The sequence below is a fragment of the Notolepis coatsorum genome, assembly GCF_963971535.1.
Source record: "Notolepis coatsorum genome assembly, chromosome: 15".
In the NCBI taxonomy this organism is placed as follows: domain Eukaryota; kingdom Metazoa; phylum Chordata; class Actinopteri; order Aulopiformes; family Paralepididae; genus Notolepis; species Notolepis coatsorum.
Genome location: NC_140179.1, coordinates 28,019,165 through 28,038,220, shown reverse-complemented (window position 1 = coordinate 28,038,220; position 19,056 = coordinate 28,019,165). Strand labels below are relative to the sequence as shown.

Sequence of the window (19,056 nt, the reverse complement as noted above, 5' to 3'; positions counted from 1 at the left end):
TAGGGAAAAATGCACCACAGGCAGTGTGGAGGAGAGAAACCTTAGAAGGGCCATTCAAGGGGGGATCTCCCTTCTTAGATGTCGGTGATAGTAGTAGATACTACAACTCTGTACATACATCTGATTAGCACTACACTCAGTAGTACTGTACTAATTTATACATTTTATACCCAGTTTAATCACCTGTACATTGTACATTATTATTGCACTTTACTGTTACATTTGCACTCTGGTTGGATGACAAACACTTTTTCATCGTACTGTACTTGTGTGTATAATGACAATACATTTGATTCTAATCTAATCTAACATTTGATGTCTCTACAAATTAATATCCTCTCCACTACAGACAACTCCACACTGTGAGTCTTCTTCAGTATGCTATTATCACATTAGTATCACATTATTTAGTGGAAGGACTTGATCATGCACACAAAAGCAGGGTCGGGCAGTGGCTCAGGAGGTAGAGTGATCGTCTGGAAATTGGAAGGTTCCGAGCAAGACACTTAACTCCTAACTGCTTCTGATGAGCAGGTTGGCACCTTGCATGGTCGCATCTGCTGTCGGTGAGTGAATGGGTGAATGGGTTCCTTACCCATTTATATTGTATTGTAACTCTACTCTGCATTGTATAGTTTATATGTATATTGAACATTTTTGTTTTGTTTACACTTGTTTACGTATTTGACTTTCTATTTTATACTTATTATACGTTTTTTTTTTTTTTTATCCACTTTTTCTCCTATTTTTTCTATTTTTCTCCCATCCCAATTCCGCTGTGCCAATTCTCCCTCCCCTGTCCTGATCGTTGCTCGCATATGCCCCCCACTGGCCGGTTGTAGGGAGGATAGAAGCCTTGCATCACGTGTCCCCTCTGATACATGTGGAGGCAGCCTGTCACAACTTTTCACCTGCCAGCGCGGACTCTCATTGGCGAGGTGTAACGTGTGGGAGGCTCACACTACCCCTGCATACTTATTTTATTTTATAATTATCTATTTCATCTAGCACACTCTCAGGAGCAAAATATAAAGAAGCATTTCATACAAAAGTATTCTGTATTTCTGTATGACAACTAATAAAGAAACTTGAACTTGAAACTTGAATGTGAGGCATATGTTATAAAGCGATAAATGTAGTCCATTCACAAAATATTAGAGACAAGGAATTAGGCTACACGAATTCTCAATTTAGGTGTAATTCCCATATAACACTTCCAGTATAGCCTATAGTGTTCATATAACTATATATTTTATTTTGTTATGAGACATTTGACAATTTGGGCTATAGGCCTACTGCTTTAGTATAGGCTAAATCAGATAAAGATATAAACATAAACAAAAACATATTTAAAAGTACGTATGTTCTTTGTTTGCCCTTCGTGGAATATATTTTATTAATGAGAAATATCAGGCAGGCCCTTCCTTGTGTGAGCTAGGTCGTTTAAAAAATTTTTTTAGTATATTTAAACTACAAATACCAAGGGGCGTGTGAAGTTAGCACTACAAATCTACGCGAGTTTGAGCCAATCACCTGACAAAACCGCTGATTGCGTCACGTTTCTCTGACCTCAGTTTTCCAGGCAATTTTTTTCTCTCAGCGAGACACAGCGGCTGGCGGCGCCATATTGAAAGACACAAATTATTTTGTAAAACGTCTAAAACATCCAATTTCGCCAAGATGCTGTATTTGGAGGACTATCTCGAAAGTGAGTATCACATTCGCGCGATGCGTGGGTACCTATATCGGTGCGTTTTGTGCCTCGAATGTGTATCATTTTTGGCTTCGCGCACTCGATCCGTTAGCATAGCCGTTAGCTTAGCCGTGATGCTAGCCCAGGCTAACGCCTTGTTGTCCCCCCTCCCCCCGCAGTGATCGAGCAGCTTCCCATGGACCTCCGCGACAGGTTTACGGAAATGAGAGAGATGGACCTCCAAGTTCAAAGTAAGCGCCGCTGCACACACACTAGCAGGTTTTACAGGACCCCAGGAAGACTAGAGGCTCTTTCATGTGTCTAATAATGGGGATCCTTTAATAAACATAAACACTACTATCTATAATACTACTTATATCCTCCGAGCCCAGGAGTTCAAAACTTGTAATCCCTATTGATTAAACATTTTAATGAACAGATTGCAGAATGCGTACAGCTCAATACACACAATTGTTAAGGGGATGCAGACCAGAGATAGACTTTCGTCTTGTTTACATCAGGGTCCCCCATTTTCAATTCATAATGAGTTGAAATTAATGAATGAATCCAAATCTGATCCGATCAGATGGGGATTAAAAGTTTTGAACTCCTGGGCCCAGGCCATCGGAATGCTAAATGACAATAACACTATGTAACAACCATCAAATGCACTCACAGCACACACATCCACACGCACACACTCACTTTAAACAAACAACTCACTGCAGCACCCACTTTAGACACCTAAACACACTTTATATATTTATTGGTAAAGAATTTGCACTACAACTCGTACTCATTACACCTTACTGTAAATTGTACCTAAATTGTACCTCATCCCATTTCTGCATTGTACTGTGTATAGTATATTGAGAGCTAGCCAGATGCATGGAGGATCGGGATGACTGGAAGCACCGATGGAGGGCCCGTCCGAGGACGACCTAGATGATGATATTGTATTGTAACTCAGTTACTTTTCTACTCTGCATTGTATATATTGAACACTTTTGTCTACGTACTTGACTTCTATTTTATACTTATTATACTTATTTTATACTTATCTATTTTTATCTAGCACAATCTCTGGAGCAAAACGGAAAGAAACATTTTATATAAAAGTATTCTGTATTTCTGTATGACAACTAATAAAGAAACTTGAACTTGAACACTACTATGGCTGCACACAGTGTGAACGCCAAGACACACACCGGGCGTGTATTTGTTGTGTTGTAAAAACGTGACTTTTCACAACACTTTCAACACAGTACACCATCTTTTCTTTAATCTATTTATTATAAAAACATTTGCACGACATCCTTACCTCATTCTTGCATTTAAAAAAAGCTTGCATTTGTACTTCATTGTTTGCATTTTCTACTTCACTTTGTACTTTAGGTTGTACTTTAGTTTTGTATATTTTGTTAGTATGGTATTTATTATTTTTTAACTTTTTATTGTATGAAGCACAATCATAGGGCGCTTCATACAGAACCAAGCATTTCACTGCAATGTACATGTACCTTATATATGTGACCAATAAAACAAAACCTGAACATGAACTTGAGTTACAGTATGAAACATTAACTGCTACCGGTGGCCAAGCGACTAATTCACTTATTTGTTTGATAATTGAATGAATTGAATGAAAATACATAATGGATATCAAGTTAGCATGCAAGCTAGCAAACAACTTCAGCATTGCCGGGGTTGTTGCAATCACCACCATAGATTAATGGAAGTGGACAACAAAGTTAGCTTGTCCACCAATACTAGCTAGCTAGTATATACAGTTAGCTTAATTAATAACTAGAAATTATATCCAGGGTGACATTGTGAATGTCTTGTGTTGAAAGTTGTGTCTTGATATTTGATGACAAGTGCATGGGGAGTAGATACGGTCCAACACATCAACCACCGCTAATTAATTTCAGGGATATGATGGCGTTAGTTATATTGCTATATACTAGAAACAATAGCACTTCTAAGCATGCATTTTGTCAGCTTGTACTCCAGTGCACATTAGGAATTTAAATGGGTATAATGTGTGTACTTTGGGTTGCGGTACTAGTCTGCCATCATAGCTGAACTGAAAATATGTACCCAACTAGCTACATGTGCTTTGTAAGCTGTGGAAGCTCATCTGTGCAACATGTAAATGTGGTGAAAATAAGATTAACTAAGAGTCGTGTTGCTATATATTAGGGGTGCACCGATGTATCGGTCGGGTATCTGTATCGGCCGATAAGTGCCTTGTTGACTGCAATCGGCCTATCGGCCGATAAGCTCGAATGTGCCGATGGCAGTAGCCGATAAGTTCAGTCGCGTCCTGCACAACGCCGCCCCCAGTCCCCCACACACACACACAAGCTACTGCATCAAAGTTACTACTAAATATTCAACATTCTCTTTTGAGACTCCGATTCAGACTCTTATCATTTGGCACTAAAAGCTAAACATTGTCACCGATATGGCTGTCCGCAACATGTCATTAATTGTGTACACGAGGTGGTCGCTCAGTGACGGCGCTAACGTGAGCTAGGTTAGCTAGCATGAGCTACCGGGAGATGGAAAGACTAACGTTACTGGTGAAAATGTGATTTACGTTGGAATACTCCTTTGCCAACTTGCTGTACTTTGCTTGCAGGTCTGTAGCCATTATTGCTGGATTATGAATAGCCCCAACTTTAGCCAAGGTAACGTTATGGCTAATATATAAAAAAGAAGCAGTGAAGCTGGACCAGCACTCTCAGGTTCAAGTATTTAATGGCAGCCTGAAACAAACATGTTTCGGAATTACTTATTCCTTCGTCAGTGTTATAGCTTGCAATGCAAATGCAGTCAAGATGGTGGTTATATACACAGGTGGTTAATTACTTGGCAGGAAATGGCATCACGGCGCAGGTGTGCCTGAGTCTATTGGTCCTCAATGACCTATCAAAATAGTCTGTTAGTAAATACAAATTATACAAATATACAACAAATATAAAAACAAAAGCAAAAATACATTACTTTACCAGAAACTTGATATGTAACATGCCCGTAGTTTATAGCGCTAATTGAGCCCCCTTTACTTATTTAAATAAGTTTTCTCTCTATTGAGAATCATAGGAAAAACATACCTCATGCGTGAAACAACCACATGAATTAAACCAAAATAATAATATTATAGGTAAAAGGTACTTAAAGGAAACAGGTTAGCACGTTCTCTTCATTCATTCCTCTAGGTTCTATGCAATTAACCCTTTAATCGCCGTTGACGCTGAAACAGGTCATTCCCCGCCATGCTTATTCTGCCGATGACGCGTCTTTGATATCAATATTTCAAAAATCTGTGATCGAAAAATCATCTTTCTCCCCCGGAGACATTATATGTACTGGTGAACCCGTCAACTCTCTAACTGTTCAAGAGCGCCATCTGGTGGCCGATCGGCAGATCGCCCAGGGAAGAAACAGGGAAGTGGAAGTTGGTGCTCATTTCAATTTGGTCCGATCACTCGCTATAGGTCCCGGGACTCGAGCTCGACACAATGGATATCGATCCGTTGCCAATAACTCGATAAACAACATGATTTGGACGTATATACTATTATACAACCTGGAAATGGATCGGGTATTTCTATATCCCATAATAGAAAAAAATCTGTTCCACGCTCATCTCCCAACGGCGAGAGGAAGCTAAGGTGAGTTTCGGCGTTATTTTGTAATGTCTTCTATACTAACTGCTCCAATGATCATATCACCCACACTAGATGAATGATATAACGTTGCCCACGGAATTATAAACGACCCCCCGCCCATCCGGTCATCATCAGATCATACGTAGTAACTTCTAGAAGTACGTCCATTTGAAATTTTTAATCTCGCGCCGATTGCTATCAAACTGTATACAATCATCAATATAATGCATTTAGAGCTATAAATCACGTTCTGGAGAAAGCTGCAGAAAACGATAAAAACATACTTATACTTTAGAGTAGACCGTATTTTAGTATGAATATGTGAATGAAAAAGTATAACGTTGCTACACCCTGAACAATAGATATAGGACTTTGAATGGGCCATGGTAATGTCAATTTAGCAATACAATTTAAAAAGTTATAGCCCTGCAAAGAAGGGGAACTTCTCCATGTTAAATAGGGCTGGCGAGGGATGGTAAATTATGAATTTAACCCCGGCGATCAAAGGGTTAAACGGGTGGATATAATAACATTCCCGTTGCAATAGTAACTTGTGTCTGTCTCCCCCTCTCGCGGGCCTGTGGACTAACTCAAGTCCCATGTATCAGAGTTTGTTAACGGTATGTTTACACCTGGAAAAATGTCTAGCTACTGACTACTTTATATCTGAATTTCTCACAGAACACCAGATACAGGTGTTCTGCTGGGTCTTTGTGGTCAGACACTGGTGCTCTGCTGGGTCTTTGTGGTCAGATACAGGTGTTCTGCTGGGTCTTTGAGGTCAGATACAGGTGTTCTGCTGGGTCTTTGTGGTCAGACACGGGTGCTCTGCTGGGTCTTTGTGGTCACATACAGGTGTTCTGCTGGGTCTTTGGTCACATACAGGTGCTCTGCTGGGTCTTTGTAACGGTCACATACAGGTGTTCTGCTGGGTCTTTGGTCACATACAGGTGCTCTGCTGGGTCTTTGTAACGGTCACATACAGGTGCTCTTCTGGGTCTTGTAACGGTCACATACAGGTAGTCTTCTGGGCAGGGTTTCCGTTAGAAAAAATTGTTGCCGGTCTCAGGGTCCGGTAGATTTTTATCTACCGGTCAAATGAGAGAAATTCCGGTCAGAGTTTATTGAGCTTAAAAACAACAGGCTATATAAAGAATGACATCCTCAAGGCATGTAGATTTATAATATTTTAACTTACTTTTGCGTATACAGTCATTATATTCCAAATAAAATAAGTCCAGAGACTCCGTGCTGCTGCCGACTTTAAATCAAATAGACCTGTGTCTGTGGGCAGTCGGCCCGACATTAATAAACAGCAGTCTGTTATAATCACATTTATGAGCTAACGAATTCCGTTATATTGGACATTTGTATTCATTATATCAAGCGAAGAACTGAGAAATTTGGCAGAGAGACGGCAACATTATCGTGGGTTTGCGTGATGTATATCTCCACCTAGTCCCAACGACTTGGTGCTGGTCATAATGTCCGGTGAAAACAACTCCCTCCAAGCACAACTTGACCACCCGAACCGTACCAAAACAGGCCAAAATTAAATAGCCCATGCGACGAACGATTCATTACATTCGTTTCATCGTTGCTCCACCAAGCAGCCGGTCCAACAATATCAGCGCGAGCGCCGCAGTTAGTTTGCAAGAAGCATCCAGCTGCAGACCCGCAGAGCAGCTTTCCAGGTCTGGGGACCGCACTGTGCCAGCAAAGCTGGTGGGTTCTGTGGGTCTGCAGCTGCATGCCTTCCGCAAATCCAGCAGCAAGCTCTCGCTGAGCGAAGCAACGACAACAAACGCAATGATTGTTTCGTTCATCGCATAGGCCACCCAACTCCAGCCCACCCAAATACAATTCAAATAATCAAACTGTGCCCAGAGGGAACTATTTTCACCGGACACTATGACCGGAGAGATTAAATTTGTCGGACTTCAACAGATTTTGCCAGTCAAATACCGGTAATTACCGGCTAACGGAAACGCTGCTTCTGGGTCTTGTAACGGTCACATACAGGTGCTCTCCTGGGTCTTGTAACGGTCACATAAAGGTGCTCTTCTGGGTCTTGTAACGGTCACATAAAGGTGCTCTTCTGGGTCTTGTAACGGTCACATAAAGGTGCTCTCCTGGGTCTTTGTAACGGTCACATAAAGGTGCTCTCCTGGGTCTTTGTAACGGTCACATAAAGGTGCTCTGCTGGGTCTTTGTAACGGTCACATAAAGGTGCTCTGCTGGGTCTTTGTAACGGTCACATACAGGTGCTCTTTGGATACTTCAGGTGTACTGTGCTTATTCCATCTTGTGAAGAACACATGAGTAGAATATATGCCAAGTCTCCTTCAAAAACAATCCAAGGCACGCTGCTAGGGCTGACCTTCGATTTCTTTTTGGAATTCGAAGCTTCTGGGCCGAGACTATTTTAATTCGAAGCTTCGAAATAAAAATAAAATGTAATTTTTTTCCATATTTTTTTTTTTTTTTTTTTTTTTGGGACTTGTACAGCACTTTGTTCAACTTTGTCAGTGCTGTAAAGTTTAAACCTTTTTAAATCTTAGACAAACTAAACAATGAAATATTGTAAGCAGTCATTTGAGGCTTTATAAAAGCAGCACAATTAACACAAATCAGTCAGTGCCGAGTCCGACCTCATCTTAAATAACAAACAGCATTGCTTGTTGTAGTTAACAAAGAGAGGCAGAGTTGATTTGGCAAAGAAATTATAATATTTTTACATAATCGAATTTTCTTTTCATATTCGAATCCCATGCCCATCAAACGTAGCTTCGAAGTATTTAAGACATCCCTACACACTGCAGGGTTTGTGCAAAATAAAAAATGCCTTTTATTTTAATACGGCAATATGTATTTGCGACCAACATCGGTCTTCATCTGGGCCCTAGTCTTCACCAGGGTCACCTAGGAGTTCTCTGCTCTGTGTTCCACCAGACGCTATGGACCAACTGGAGCAGAGGGTGAACGAGTTCTTTGTCAACGCCAAGAAGAACAAACCAGAGTGGAGAGAGGAACAGATGGAGGTCATTAAAAAGGTAGTTTAAACAACTGGATACAAGTCATTAACGAGGATTGAACGAATTCAAAGTAAAAGAGAATTAGTATGAACTAGTTTGAACTTTCATGCATCAGAATCCTCCACACACACACAGCCCCAGGCCTTTTCATATTCGCAAGCAATCTCAAAACGGTTATCGATGTCATCATTTAGATAATTGTAGGTTGCTTGCGATCATGAAAAAGCATAGGCGAGGGTGTGTGGGGGGGGGGGGGGTGTTATCAGGATTAATTTGAATAGTTGTAGGCTGCTTATTGCCTCTAGAGAGAGAGAGTTCTACTGGCAGGCACTTCACAATTACAAACACACTTATTTTTACAGTCTACGTAATACACTCATTTGTGGCGAAAGAACGTCATGATTGTAAACGAGAAATGACTCCTGTAGTGAAACTTTTGCCTGCAGTGTATGATTTGATGAGTTTGGAGAGATTGTGTGTGTGGGGGGGCGGGGGGGGCAGGCTGACGTGCAGAACGAGTGCTCAAGCGTTTTGGGGAGCAATACTTCTTCACCTAGAAACATACTGTTAAATGTACAAAGAAAATTCCATGAGTTCCATTTAGGGATGCTCGATATTGGCTTTTTTACAGATACCGATATACCGATATTGTCCAACTCTTAATTTCCGATACCGATATATGCAGGGTTTCCCCCCCAAATTTTTTAATAATTTCAGGTAATTAACATTACATATCTCTTCTTGTGGAATTAACACAACATTATGCATACTTTTGACAATAAATAAAATCAGAATTTGTTCTTACTTGCTTGCCTGGTTAAATAAAGGTTATAGAAATGTGTTTTTTTGAAAATCGATACCGATATTTTCCTATATCACATTTTAATGCCGATATCGGCCGATAATATCGGACATCCCTAGTTCCATTACATTAGTCTGGGCCGCTGCAAATAGATTGTGTATTGAATAAAATCCCAAATTTGTATTCAAACCCATAAGTACTGTTAAAATATTTAACATTTTACTTAGTCATTCAGCTGGCGTTTTTATCCGAGGTTACTTACAAATAGTGTACTGTACACCACTGGCAACTAAGGGTCAGTCAGTGGTATTATTCGTCTAGCAGTGCTGAACTTGAGTGCTACACTCTTGAGTGCATATCAGCAGAGTAGGTATAGGCATAGCAGCAGCATAATAGATGGTAGTATAGACATTGTAGCATAGTACATAATAGTAAAAGACTGATTATTATTATTATACATTTTTTTACTTGGTACGAACAAAGTGACAGCCTTATCTGTTACTGCACATTGGCTTTCATTAAAAACCCTGGAGCAGAGTTCTCCTATTTGCTCTCATTTACTGGAAGTTGCCTCAAAACAAAGTTTGTTTTTTGAAATGACTCGTTGCATTGCCTTTGGCTCCCCCCTGCTGTTTCAGGACTATTACAAGGCGTTGGAAGATGCTGATGAGAAAGTCCAGCTGGCCAATCAGATTTATGATCTGGTGAGTACACACTTGCCAAATGTGGTGTTGTCTGGTAATTAATCCAGTCTCTCTCCTTCAAGTGTTTAGTATTTATATTGCGCCCCTCAACCAATAGTTACATCGGCCCGGGGTGCAGCCCGGGAAAGAAGAAAACAGAAAAGAATACATGCAGGTCAACCAAGCAGACAGAGAACAGACTGACATAATACACCTGTCATACTAAACACAAAAACTAGCTCAATGATTCTTTTTCTGGCGAAAAGGTGGGTTTTGAGCCTGGCCTTAAAAATCCGTAGAGTGCTTGCACTGCAGATTTGATAGTTAGCAGGAGCTTGTTCCAGAGTTTCGGCGCTGCAACTGTGAATGCTCGGTTTCCCTTCGTCACCAGTCTTGATTGTGGGATCTTAAGGCAGATTTGACTGTTGGATCCGGAGCTGGCTGATTGGACCAGGAGTTCCTTTATGTAAGCTGGGGCGAGACGAGACTGTTTAGGGCTTTGTAAGCGAACATGAGAATCTTGAAATGTATTCTTTGTTTTACCGGGTGCCAGTGTAGAGATGCAAGGACTGGGACTGTAGATGTGTTCCCTCATCTTGGTATCTTTTTAAAGCTTGTCACTAACCTGTATATATTTAGGCAGGTCAGAGTACTTGTACATGCAGACGGGAGTGTGTTGTGTGTATATATATATATATATATATATATATGAGTGTACAGTCTATTTTGATTTAGTAAGACAGTACTTTGAACGGGACATCTGTTGTTCTGTCCATCCACCACTAGATGGCAGTCAAATACTTCAAGTCCACAAGACTCCCTACTTGAATGTGAAATGCTCTAGCGACTAGTACATTTATTAATGTTTAGAAATTACTTGGGGGGATTGCTGATAATAACATTGAAGTAAGAATGTGTCTTGCGTGGAATGATGGGACGAGTAATTAATAATTTTTTTGTGTATTTATTTTGGGATGCAATACTGCCACTGGTTTGTGTTGGAGGATCCTGTGTTCAGTTTCTGGGTGCGCTTGTTATTTACTCCCAGGCGCTTCCGTCGAACAGATTTGAATGTCTTTATAGTAGACTGATACAGAAATGTTTTTTCACAAGGATGAATAAGATATTCCTTTATTGATCCTGATCCACTTGGGGAAATGCAGGCGTCATAACAGCATGGGGGGCGGGTACAGGTATGGTTATGTTAGAAGACATACATTTTGGCAATACAATTATAGTAAAGATAAGAAAATAAGCTGTGTAAACAATATAATTAACTCTGAATATAATTTTTATTGTACACTTACTGTATATTTCTGTATATTTTGTGTATATTTTATATTAGAATGTATATACATAACATAGGAAATGTATATCCTGGACCGTATTTCATTTTTTTTTTTTTTTAACTATTTTTTAGCGTTTATCGCTTTTCTGGTCAAGCATGACCGACAGATACAGGGTGAAACGGGATATAGAGCAGGGAAAGACATTCTGGCAAATTACGGCGGGTCCGGGAATCGAACTCGGAGTTCACCAGATCCGTGACGCAGCATGGTTTTCCCCGACGCAGAAATAGCGCCGAGATATGCGGTGAGCTACTGGAGCTCCCCCGTATTTCATTCTTAAGTGGTCTGCACACGGCGGGCGACCGACGTCGCCTGGCGATGCGATCGCCTGTTGCTCAAAGACAATCGCTTGCCCCTCCACACCAGGGGCGACCGTTGCTCTGTCTAGCTGGGGGTGTGGTTATTTGCTTCCCCCCGGGAGATATAGGAGGACGGACCCGTTATGTTGTTGTGAAGCGAGCGTATTTAATAGCAGGTAGCTGTGTTGTGCGTTACGAGGGAATATTAACCTGTAAAACCCATATTGAGCTGGAATTAAACCACTATACGAATACAACCTCTCCTCATTCTTCCTGACATTACTGCATGCCTGATCGCTACGATACGTTCATTACCACCGATTGGACAAGTATTATTATGCAGCTGCTGAAAGAGAATGTTTTTTTCACGGAAGACGCAAACTGTTTTGTTCTCAACCATCATTTTCTTTGGACAATAACCCTTATAAACTACATCAGCTGCAGCCTGGACATTAAACTCTGTCAACATCCACAACTTATTTTGTTACCCGAGTATTAAAACACTAGTAGGTGCATCGTGGCGCATTGTTCATTTATTAGTTAATGACAAGCGGCCACTATAGCTTCTCAAACTAACGTTATTTATTTAAATTGTTCCCGTTAATAATAACAATGAACATAAGTAGCATGGTAATAATACGTAGGTTATTGATCAATGAATATTGATACATTAAAGGTGTACAAATGATACACCAGTAGAACTTCTGCACTACTTCTACTGTAGAAGTCATGTTATTTCCTCATTGTCCGTGTGCCGTCGCCTCAAAAAATAGGATTGAGGCGATATTTAGCGAGGCGACAGAAATAGCTTGCCGACCGTCGCTTCAAAATCCCCTGCCGTGTGTGTTCTCTCATTCATAACAATGGAGGCGATACAATTCTGTCGGTCGGCTCGCTAAAAAAATCGGTCGCTTGGCTAAAATCGCTCGCCGTGTGGGGACCCCTTTAGGCTTATTTTTTATTCTTATTCGTGACTTTTGTTTTTGTCTATCTAAATGTTTACTGTGAGCGATTTGTAGTGCCAAATTTCCCTCGGGATGAATAAAGTTATTCTATCTATTCTATTCTAAGCATATGAGCAAGTACAGTGTAATCAAAGGTGCAGATGAGGGTCTGTATTAGAGTTGTACCGATACCAGTATCGGAAATGCCGCCGATACTGCCTAAAATGCTGGTATCGGCCGATACTCGCGAATTGTAGCCTCCGATCCCATGATGTAATTTATCTCCTGCCGAGTCCTGCGGAGAGTGAGGATTATAAAATGAACATGTTTTAAAGTGTGATACTGTGTCATTTTAACAGCAGATACACCTTCTTAAATGCCATTGTCCCCGACAGTGCGGTGTGACGGGGAGCTCGGACGGGATGCGTTTTGCTGGTGTTATGATAGCATTAGCTGGAAAGATAGCTAGTTGGAACAACATCCGTTTTAACGTTACATCAAATCAGATGATCGCCTGTCTTTCTCCAGGACCTAACACTGTCTGTGACCGTCTATCAATAATAGTGCACCCACGGTGAATTGTATTTAAGTTAAGTAGCTACTGACTAGCGTTAGCTGACTAACGTTATCAAATGTCAATGCGGGAAGACGAGCTAGGTCAGTTAGCTTAGCTTGATAACGTTACCATGTCTAAAGTTGGTGCTATTCATAATCCAGCAATAATGGCTGCAGACCTGCAAGCAAAGTACAGCAAGTGCCAAAGGATAAGAGTCTGAGGCGGAGTTTCAAAAGAGAATGTTGAATATTTATTTTGCATCGAAAATCACAACGTTCCATCTGCCACTAGCTTACAGACTGAATAGGGTATATCTGCAGAGCCACTGGGTAGCGACTTGCGAGTGCAACACCGTTTAATGTCCGTGTGGATCATTGGAGTAGGGTATATCTGCAGTGCTGCAGCCCATACTCATTGATTAATGATACTAATACAAATCTATACAATCACCTGTTGTTGAATAAATACCATTACTTTCTAGTTATTACTAAAAAAACAGTATAACAGTATCTGTAAAAAAAAAAAACGTGTAATATATATATTTTTAATGTATGCACTGGTATCGGATAAATATCGGTATCGGCCGATACCCAAAGCTTAGGTATCGGATCGGAAAGGGAAAAATGGTATCGGAACATCTCTAGTCTGTATGCCCTATCAGTTATATTGTACGCTAAAATGTAATATGGTCAATAACACCTAGAATCTGTTTATATATATACAGTGGGGAGAACAAGTATTTGATACACTGCTAATTTTGCAGGTTTGCCCACTTACAAAGCATGTACAGGTCATAGGTACACTTCAACTGTGAGAGATGGAATCTAAAACAAAAATCCAGAAAATCTCATTGTATGATTTTTAAGTAATTAATTAGCATTTTATTGCATGAAATAAGTATTTGATACTGATCAATAAAGGAATCTTATCTTATCTTAACCCTTTCACTGCCGCACTACCAAACGGTTAACCCTTTCACTGCGACAATACACAGAAGGTTAACCCTTTCACTGCCACACGACAGCCGGGTTAATGGCTTAACCTTCTGTAGTGTGGCAGTGAAATTGTTAAATTGGCAGGAAGTGCCATTTGAATGACTCGTGTCATGGTTTGGGGGCGTGTCTTCAGGTGGACCGCCACCTGCGGAAGCTGGACCAGGAGCTGGCCAAGTTCAAGATGGAGCTGGAGGCGGATAACGCCGGAATCACCGAGGTCCTGGAGAGACGTGAGTGACGATGTCATAACCTCGGTCCCAGTTTTATCTCCTCCGTGAGATGAAGCCGGGTGAAGAACTACGGTCGAAAGTGTCTGTGGGGTAGAATCTCCGGTGTATGTACTTCCCCTGGAAGCTGCCTCCGAACGGGCCAAACCTTTCCCCAATCCTGTCGGCAAACAAGTTGGAGCATCCCGGTCATGTAGTAAATTCTTCTGGCAAAGACGTTGCAGTGGCTGCTTAAACGAGGAAATATTGTGCACTTCACACGTTTCACAATTGTTTTGTCGAAACCGGAAAAGCCTGTAGCCTGTTGTACTTCCTGTACTTCTGTTTTAGACATTTAGGAGGCATATCTTGTCCAGCCTACTGCTGTCGTAACAAACGCACACGGCATGACCCCCCCGGTAACATTGGATGATGTTGTCAGTGTTGCTGTTTGTTAATTTCGAGCCCTGTCCGCTAGGGGGCAGTGTTGTCCTGAAAATAGCCCCCACTGGGTTGAAGCCTTTTTACATGTTATGCGTCGAGGAGTTGATTGTAATAGCTGTGCACTGAAGAACCACATAACTCCAGTTGTAAAGTCTATCCAAATCACTTGGGAGTGTGAATATGATCTATCACAACAAGAAGGTACTCAAACACACCATCACTCCAACTTAACCATATTCAGTGGGTGAAAGAAGAAATTCATATCACGATAATGATCTGGAATTTATCCGATATCCAATTTACTAACGTCATGATATCTGTTCGCGTATGCAAAGTCACAACATGAATAATCCAATTGCTGTTCATTGCATTGCACTGGATGATAATATAAAGTGTGAGATCAAATCAGAACTGTTACTTTCAAATAACCTCCCCTCAAATATTGAAGGACTCATTTGCAATTTAATATTAGGTTATTATTCTTTTGGATGACTATATAATATACGTTCACACAGCAATACGATCCCATATTCAGATAATAAAGTTTGAAGACATTATTCATAGGAAAAAGTAAAACGGCATTCTATGAATGAATGAATGAATGAATGAATGACTTTATTTGACATGTGATAAACATGTGACAGAAGAGCACAGCCAGGATATACTGCCAAGGATAAAACACAAAAAAGCTCAGAGCTTATTTCCATTGTGGTCCTTGTAGGGGGGTGGGGGAGTGTGATGCTTAATACATGCATCATACAAAACGTGACATCACAACACATCACATATGCCATTTAACATGTATATACATACAGACTCATACAACATGCAAGGGTGCCTTAAGCTAAGTGACTAGGTCAAGTATAGTCCCTTTTGAGCCATGTCTTCAGGCTGGACTTGATTCTAACGGCATTGATTTTCAGTTCACTGGGCAGACTATTCCAATAGACAGCTGTTGAATACAGGAAAGACTCCTTCCCCATACAGCTCCTGAATCTGACTGGCACAATGGTTCTTCGTCTCGGGTGATCCACCTCAAGCCCCAAGGAACAACAGTTGTGATTGGAGAATGAAGAAAAGGGGGTGGGGCTTGAGATGGATCCATTGTAGATTGCGGCAAATCATCGAGTCGGTCTTGACCTGGGCGGCGGTCGCCTGGTGATCGGAAGGTTCCCGGTTTGATTCCCGTTTCTCCCGGCAGTGTGTCGGAAGTGTCCTTGAGCAAGACACTTAGGGGGCTTTCTCACTAGCCATTCGGGGTCGAATCAGCTCCGCTCCGTCCTTGGGTGCGAACTTCCCCTCTCCCCCCTCTAGTTTGCGTACACACTGCAGTCTTGGTGCGCTCCGGGTTTTGTTTACGGTTTGCGTTTTGAGCGTGTAAGCTGCCGTAGCGATGATGTCACACTCTTAACGTCAACAGGAAGAGTTTAAACACACAGTGGTGGAAACTGGATGCTGATATAAAGAAACAAATAACCAATAAATATGAACTTATATTTGAACCTCTGTTGTCAAGCCTTGTCAATATAACCCACCCCCTTTTCTCACAAATGGAACTGGTGTCGTGGAGTCCGCTTTGAGCGTTTTCCAGGGTTAGCGGCTAACGCTAGTTAGCTTAGCCTGGTTATTACTAGTTAGCAGCTAACGTTAGCCCATTGCTCGCATCAATTATATTGCATGTCATTGATCTACCGGTCGATCACGGCCGACTGGTTGGGCACCACTGGTCTATAGAAATAAATTCATTCGAACAAGAAACCAATGTATAGTAGACATGGCAATGGCAAAAAAAATTCCAAGCCTAATGCGAGCCAGGGACGTCTTAATCCACTGAGCTGTGAGGCTCAATATGCTTGTTTTGGTTGAGGTCTGAGCTCGCCAAATTGCCCATAAATATAGTTTTTGTGGGTATTGTCCAGTTGTTTCTGTATGTTTTTATCTGCTCAAAATTCAAGCAAGCATGAAAGCATTACAGTAAGCTTGCACACCACGCCCCCCGCTCCATTGTCGGGGACACTGGCGCGCCCCCGAGACCACCTATTCCAGCGGTCCAGGTTTGGAGCGATCAGTGTCCCCGGGGACGGGGGGGAGCGTTCTCATCACGCGATATTCTGGTGCGATCGCGCTCCGATTCGACCCGGGTGGCTAGTGTGAAAGCCCCCTTAACCCCTAACTGCTCCCGATGAGCAGCAGGGGTGGGAATCGCCAGAGACCTCACGATACGATACTATCGTGATACTTGCGTCACGATACGATAGTATTGCGATACTAAATATATAGCGATACGCTGAGTATTGCAAAAATTATTATTATTATTTTTTGGATCAGATTTACTTTATTACCTTTTTTCAACTGCAAAGTAAAACTGTCAACAGGTTTTATCTAATAAAATAAAGTTCAGTCTGTTCATCTCACTTAAATAATTTTTATTGCAGAACATGGTATTTTCTCAAGCAGACAAATGTAAACACTGTAATCTGTGTTGCATGTACCTGACAAACTGAACTGTTATTAGTCATATTCCAACTTAACTGAATGCACGTGTGTGTGTGTGTGTGGGCTACTGTACTATTACAGGTATTGAAATGAACAATGCAACTTCCTTATACAATTTTCTTTTATTATTATTATTATTATTATTATTATAATTTTTTTTATGAATAATTTAATATCGATACTTGGCGTCCCTGTATCGATACAGTATCGCCACGCAAAGTATCGCGATACTACTACGTATCAATTTTTTCCCCACCCCTAATGAGCAGGTTGGCACCTTGCATGGTCGCCTCCGCCGTCAGTGTGTGAGTGAATGTGAGGAACATTTTTTTATACGCTTTGGATAAAAGCTGTTGTATAAATGCACCATTTATCATTTACCTCAACATTCTTTCCCCCCCCCCCCTGCCAGGATCTCTAGAGATGGACAGTCCGTCTCAGCCGGTCAACAACCACCACGTCCACTCTCACACCACCGTGGAGAGTAAGTACCAGCACTACAGCCCTCGTTCCTCTCACAGGTTACTGCAGCAGCGGACAGGTTACCGCTTCCTGGTTCTCGTAATTACAACGAGCTGAATTAGAGGAGCGACGCAGCCCACCAGCTCTCTGCCGCCGTCTGAAGTAGAGGAGTGACCAGCTCTCTGGGGCCGTCTGAAGTAGAGGAGTGACCAGCTCTCTGGGGCCGTCTGAAGTAGAGGAGTGACCAGCTCTCTGGGGCCGTCTGAAGTAGAGGAGTGACCAGCTCTCTGGGGCCGTCTGAAGTAGAGGAGTGACCAGCTCTCTGGGGCCGTCTGAAGTAGAGGAGTGACCAGCTCTCTGGGGCCGTCTGAAGTAGAGGAGTGACCAGCTCTCTGGGGCCGTCTGAAGTAGAGGAGTGACCAGCTCTCTGGGGCCGTCTGAAGTAGAGGAGTGACCATCTCTCTGGGGCCGTCTGAAGTAGAGGAGTGACCAGCTCTCTGGGGCCGTCTGAAGTAGAGGAGTGACCAGCTCTCTGGGGCCGTCTGAAGTAGAGGAGTGACCAGCTCTCTGGGGCCGTCTGAAGTAGAGGAGTGACCAGCTCTCTGGGGCCGTCTGAAGTAGAGGAGTGACCAGCTCTCTGGGGCCGTCTGAAGTAGGAGTGACCAGCTCTCTGGGGCCGTCTGAAGTAGAGGAGTGACCAGCTCTCTGGGGCCGTCTGAAGTAGAGGAGTGACCAGCTCTCTGGGGCCGTCTGAAGTAGAGGAGTGACCAGCTCTCTGCGACCGTCTGAAGTAGAGGAGCTACGCAGCGACCAGCTCTCCGTGGTCTGCGTCTGCTGCTCTGTCCTTCCAGAGAGGATGTCGACGGCAGTCAGGCTTTTTTAACGGTCATTATCCTGCGTGTGTTTTGTTTTCCTTTGGACAGAGAGGAAATACACTGCAACGCCCACACACCACACCACAGAGCATGTCCCCGAGAAGAAGTTCAAATCGGAAGCCCTGCTCTCGACGCTGACCTCGGACGCCTCCAAGGAGAACACGCCAGGTAAGAGCCGGGAGTAGCGGCGCTAGGCCTGGGTGATATGAAACCCTTGCAGGGCTTTTCCCTGGGTCTTTGAAACAAGATGGTGCGGAGTCTCAACTACGGGGTGGTCCCGAGGGGGGCTGTGGCCTCCCGTCCAGGAGGCAATAAAAAAGCCATTTGCTGTCATTTCCTGCAGCTTAAAAACATTATTTCAAGAGAAGGGCAAAGACAAGGGTAAATTCCAAATAAGTTTAGGTTATTTAAGTACAATGTATGAGGTTGCACAATAGATTATAACACACACACACACACACACAGTGGAACAGAAGACTGAGCAATCATATATTAGACAATGATGCGTTTGTTTCTCAGCTGGCCCTAAACACATTGTAA

At 42.2% G+C, this 19,056-nt stretch overlaps 1 protein-coding gene across 1 annotated transcript in view; it reads left to right on the top strand.

Annotated features, from left to right (window-relative positions):
* Window positions 1-1,607: 1,607 nt before the first annotated feature.
* The window catches only part of ing3 (inhibitor of growth family, member 3), a 37,428-nt gene continuing 19,979 nt past the window's right edge, over window positions 1,608-19,056 (top strand). The window contains exons 1-7 of the mRNA XM_084330249.1: window positions 1,608-1,708; window positions 1,873-1,944; window positions 8,323-8,423; window positions 9,846-9,911; window positions 14,167-14,263; window positions 17,592-17,663; window positions 18,565-18,684. Coding sequence (XP_084186375.1) covers window positions 1,681-1,708; window positions 1,873-1,944; window positions 8,323-8,423; window positions 9,846-9,911; window positions 14,167-14,263; window positions 17,592-17,663; window positions 18,565-18,684 — 556 coding nt within the window. The 5' untranslated portion in view covers window positions 1,608-1,680. The remainder of the gene's footprint in view (window positions 1,709-1,872; window positions 1,945-8,322; window positions 8,424-9,845; window positions 9,912-14,166; window positions 14,264-17,591; window positions 17,664-18,564; window positions 18,685-19,056) is intronic.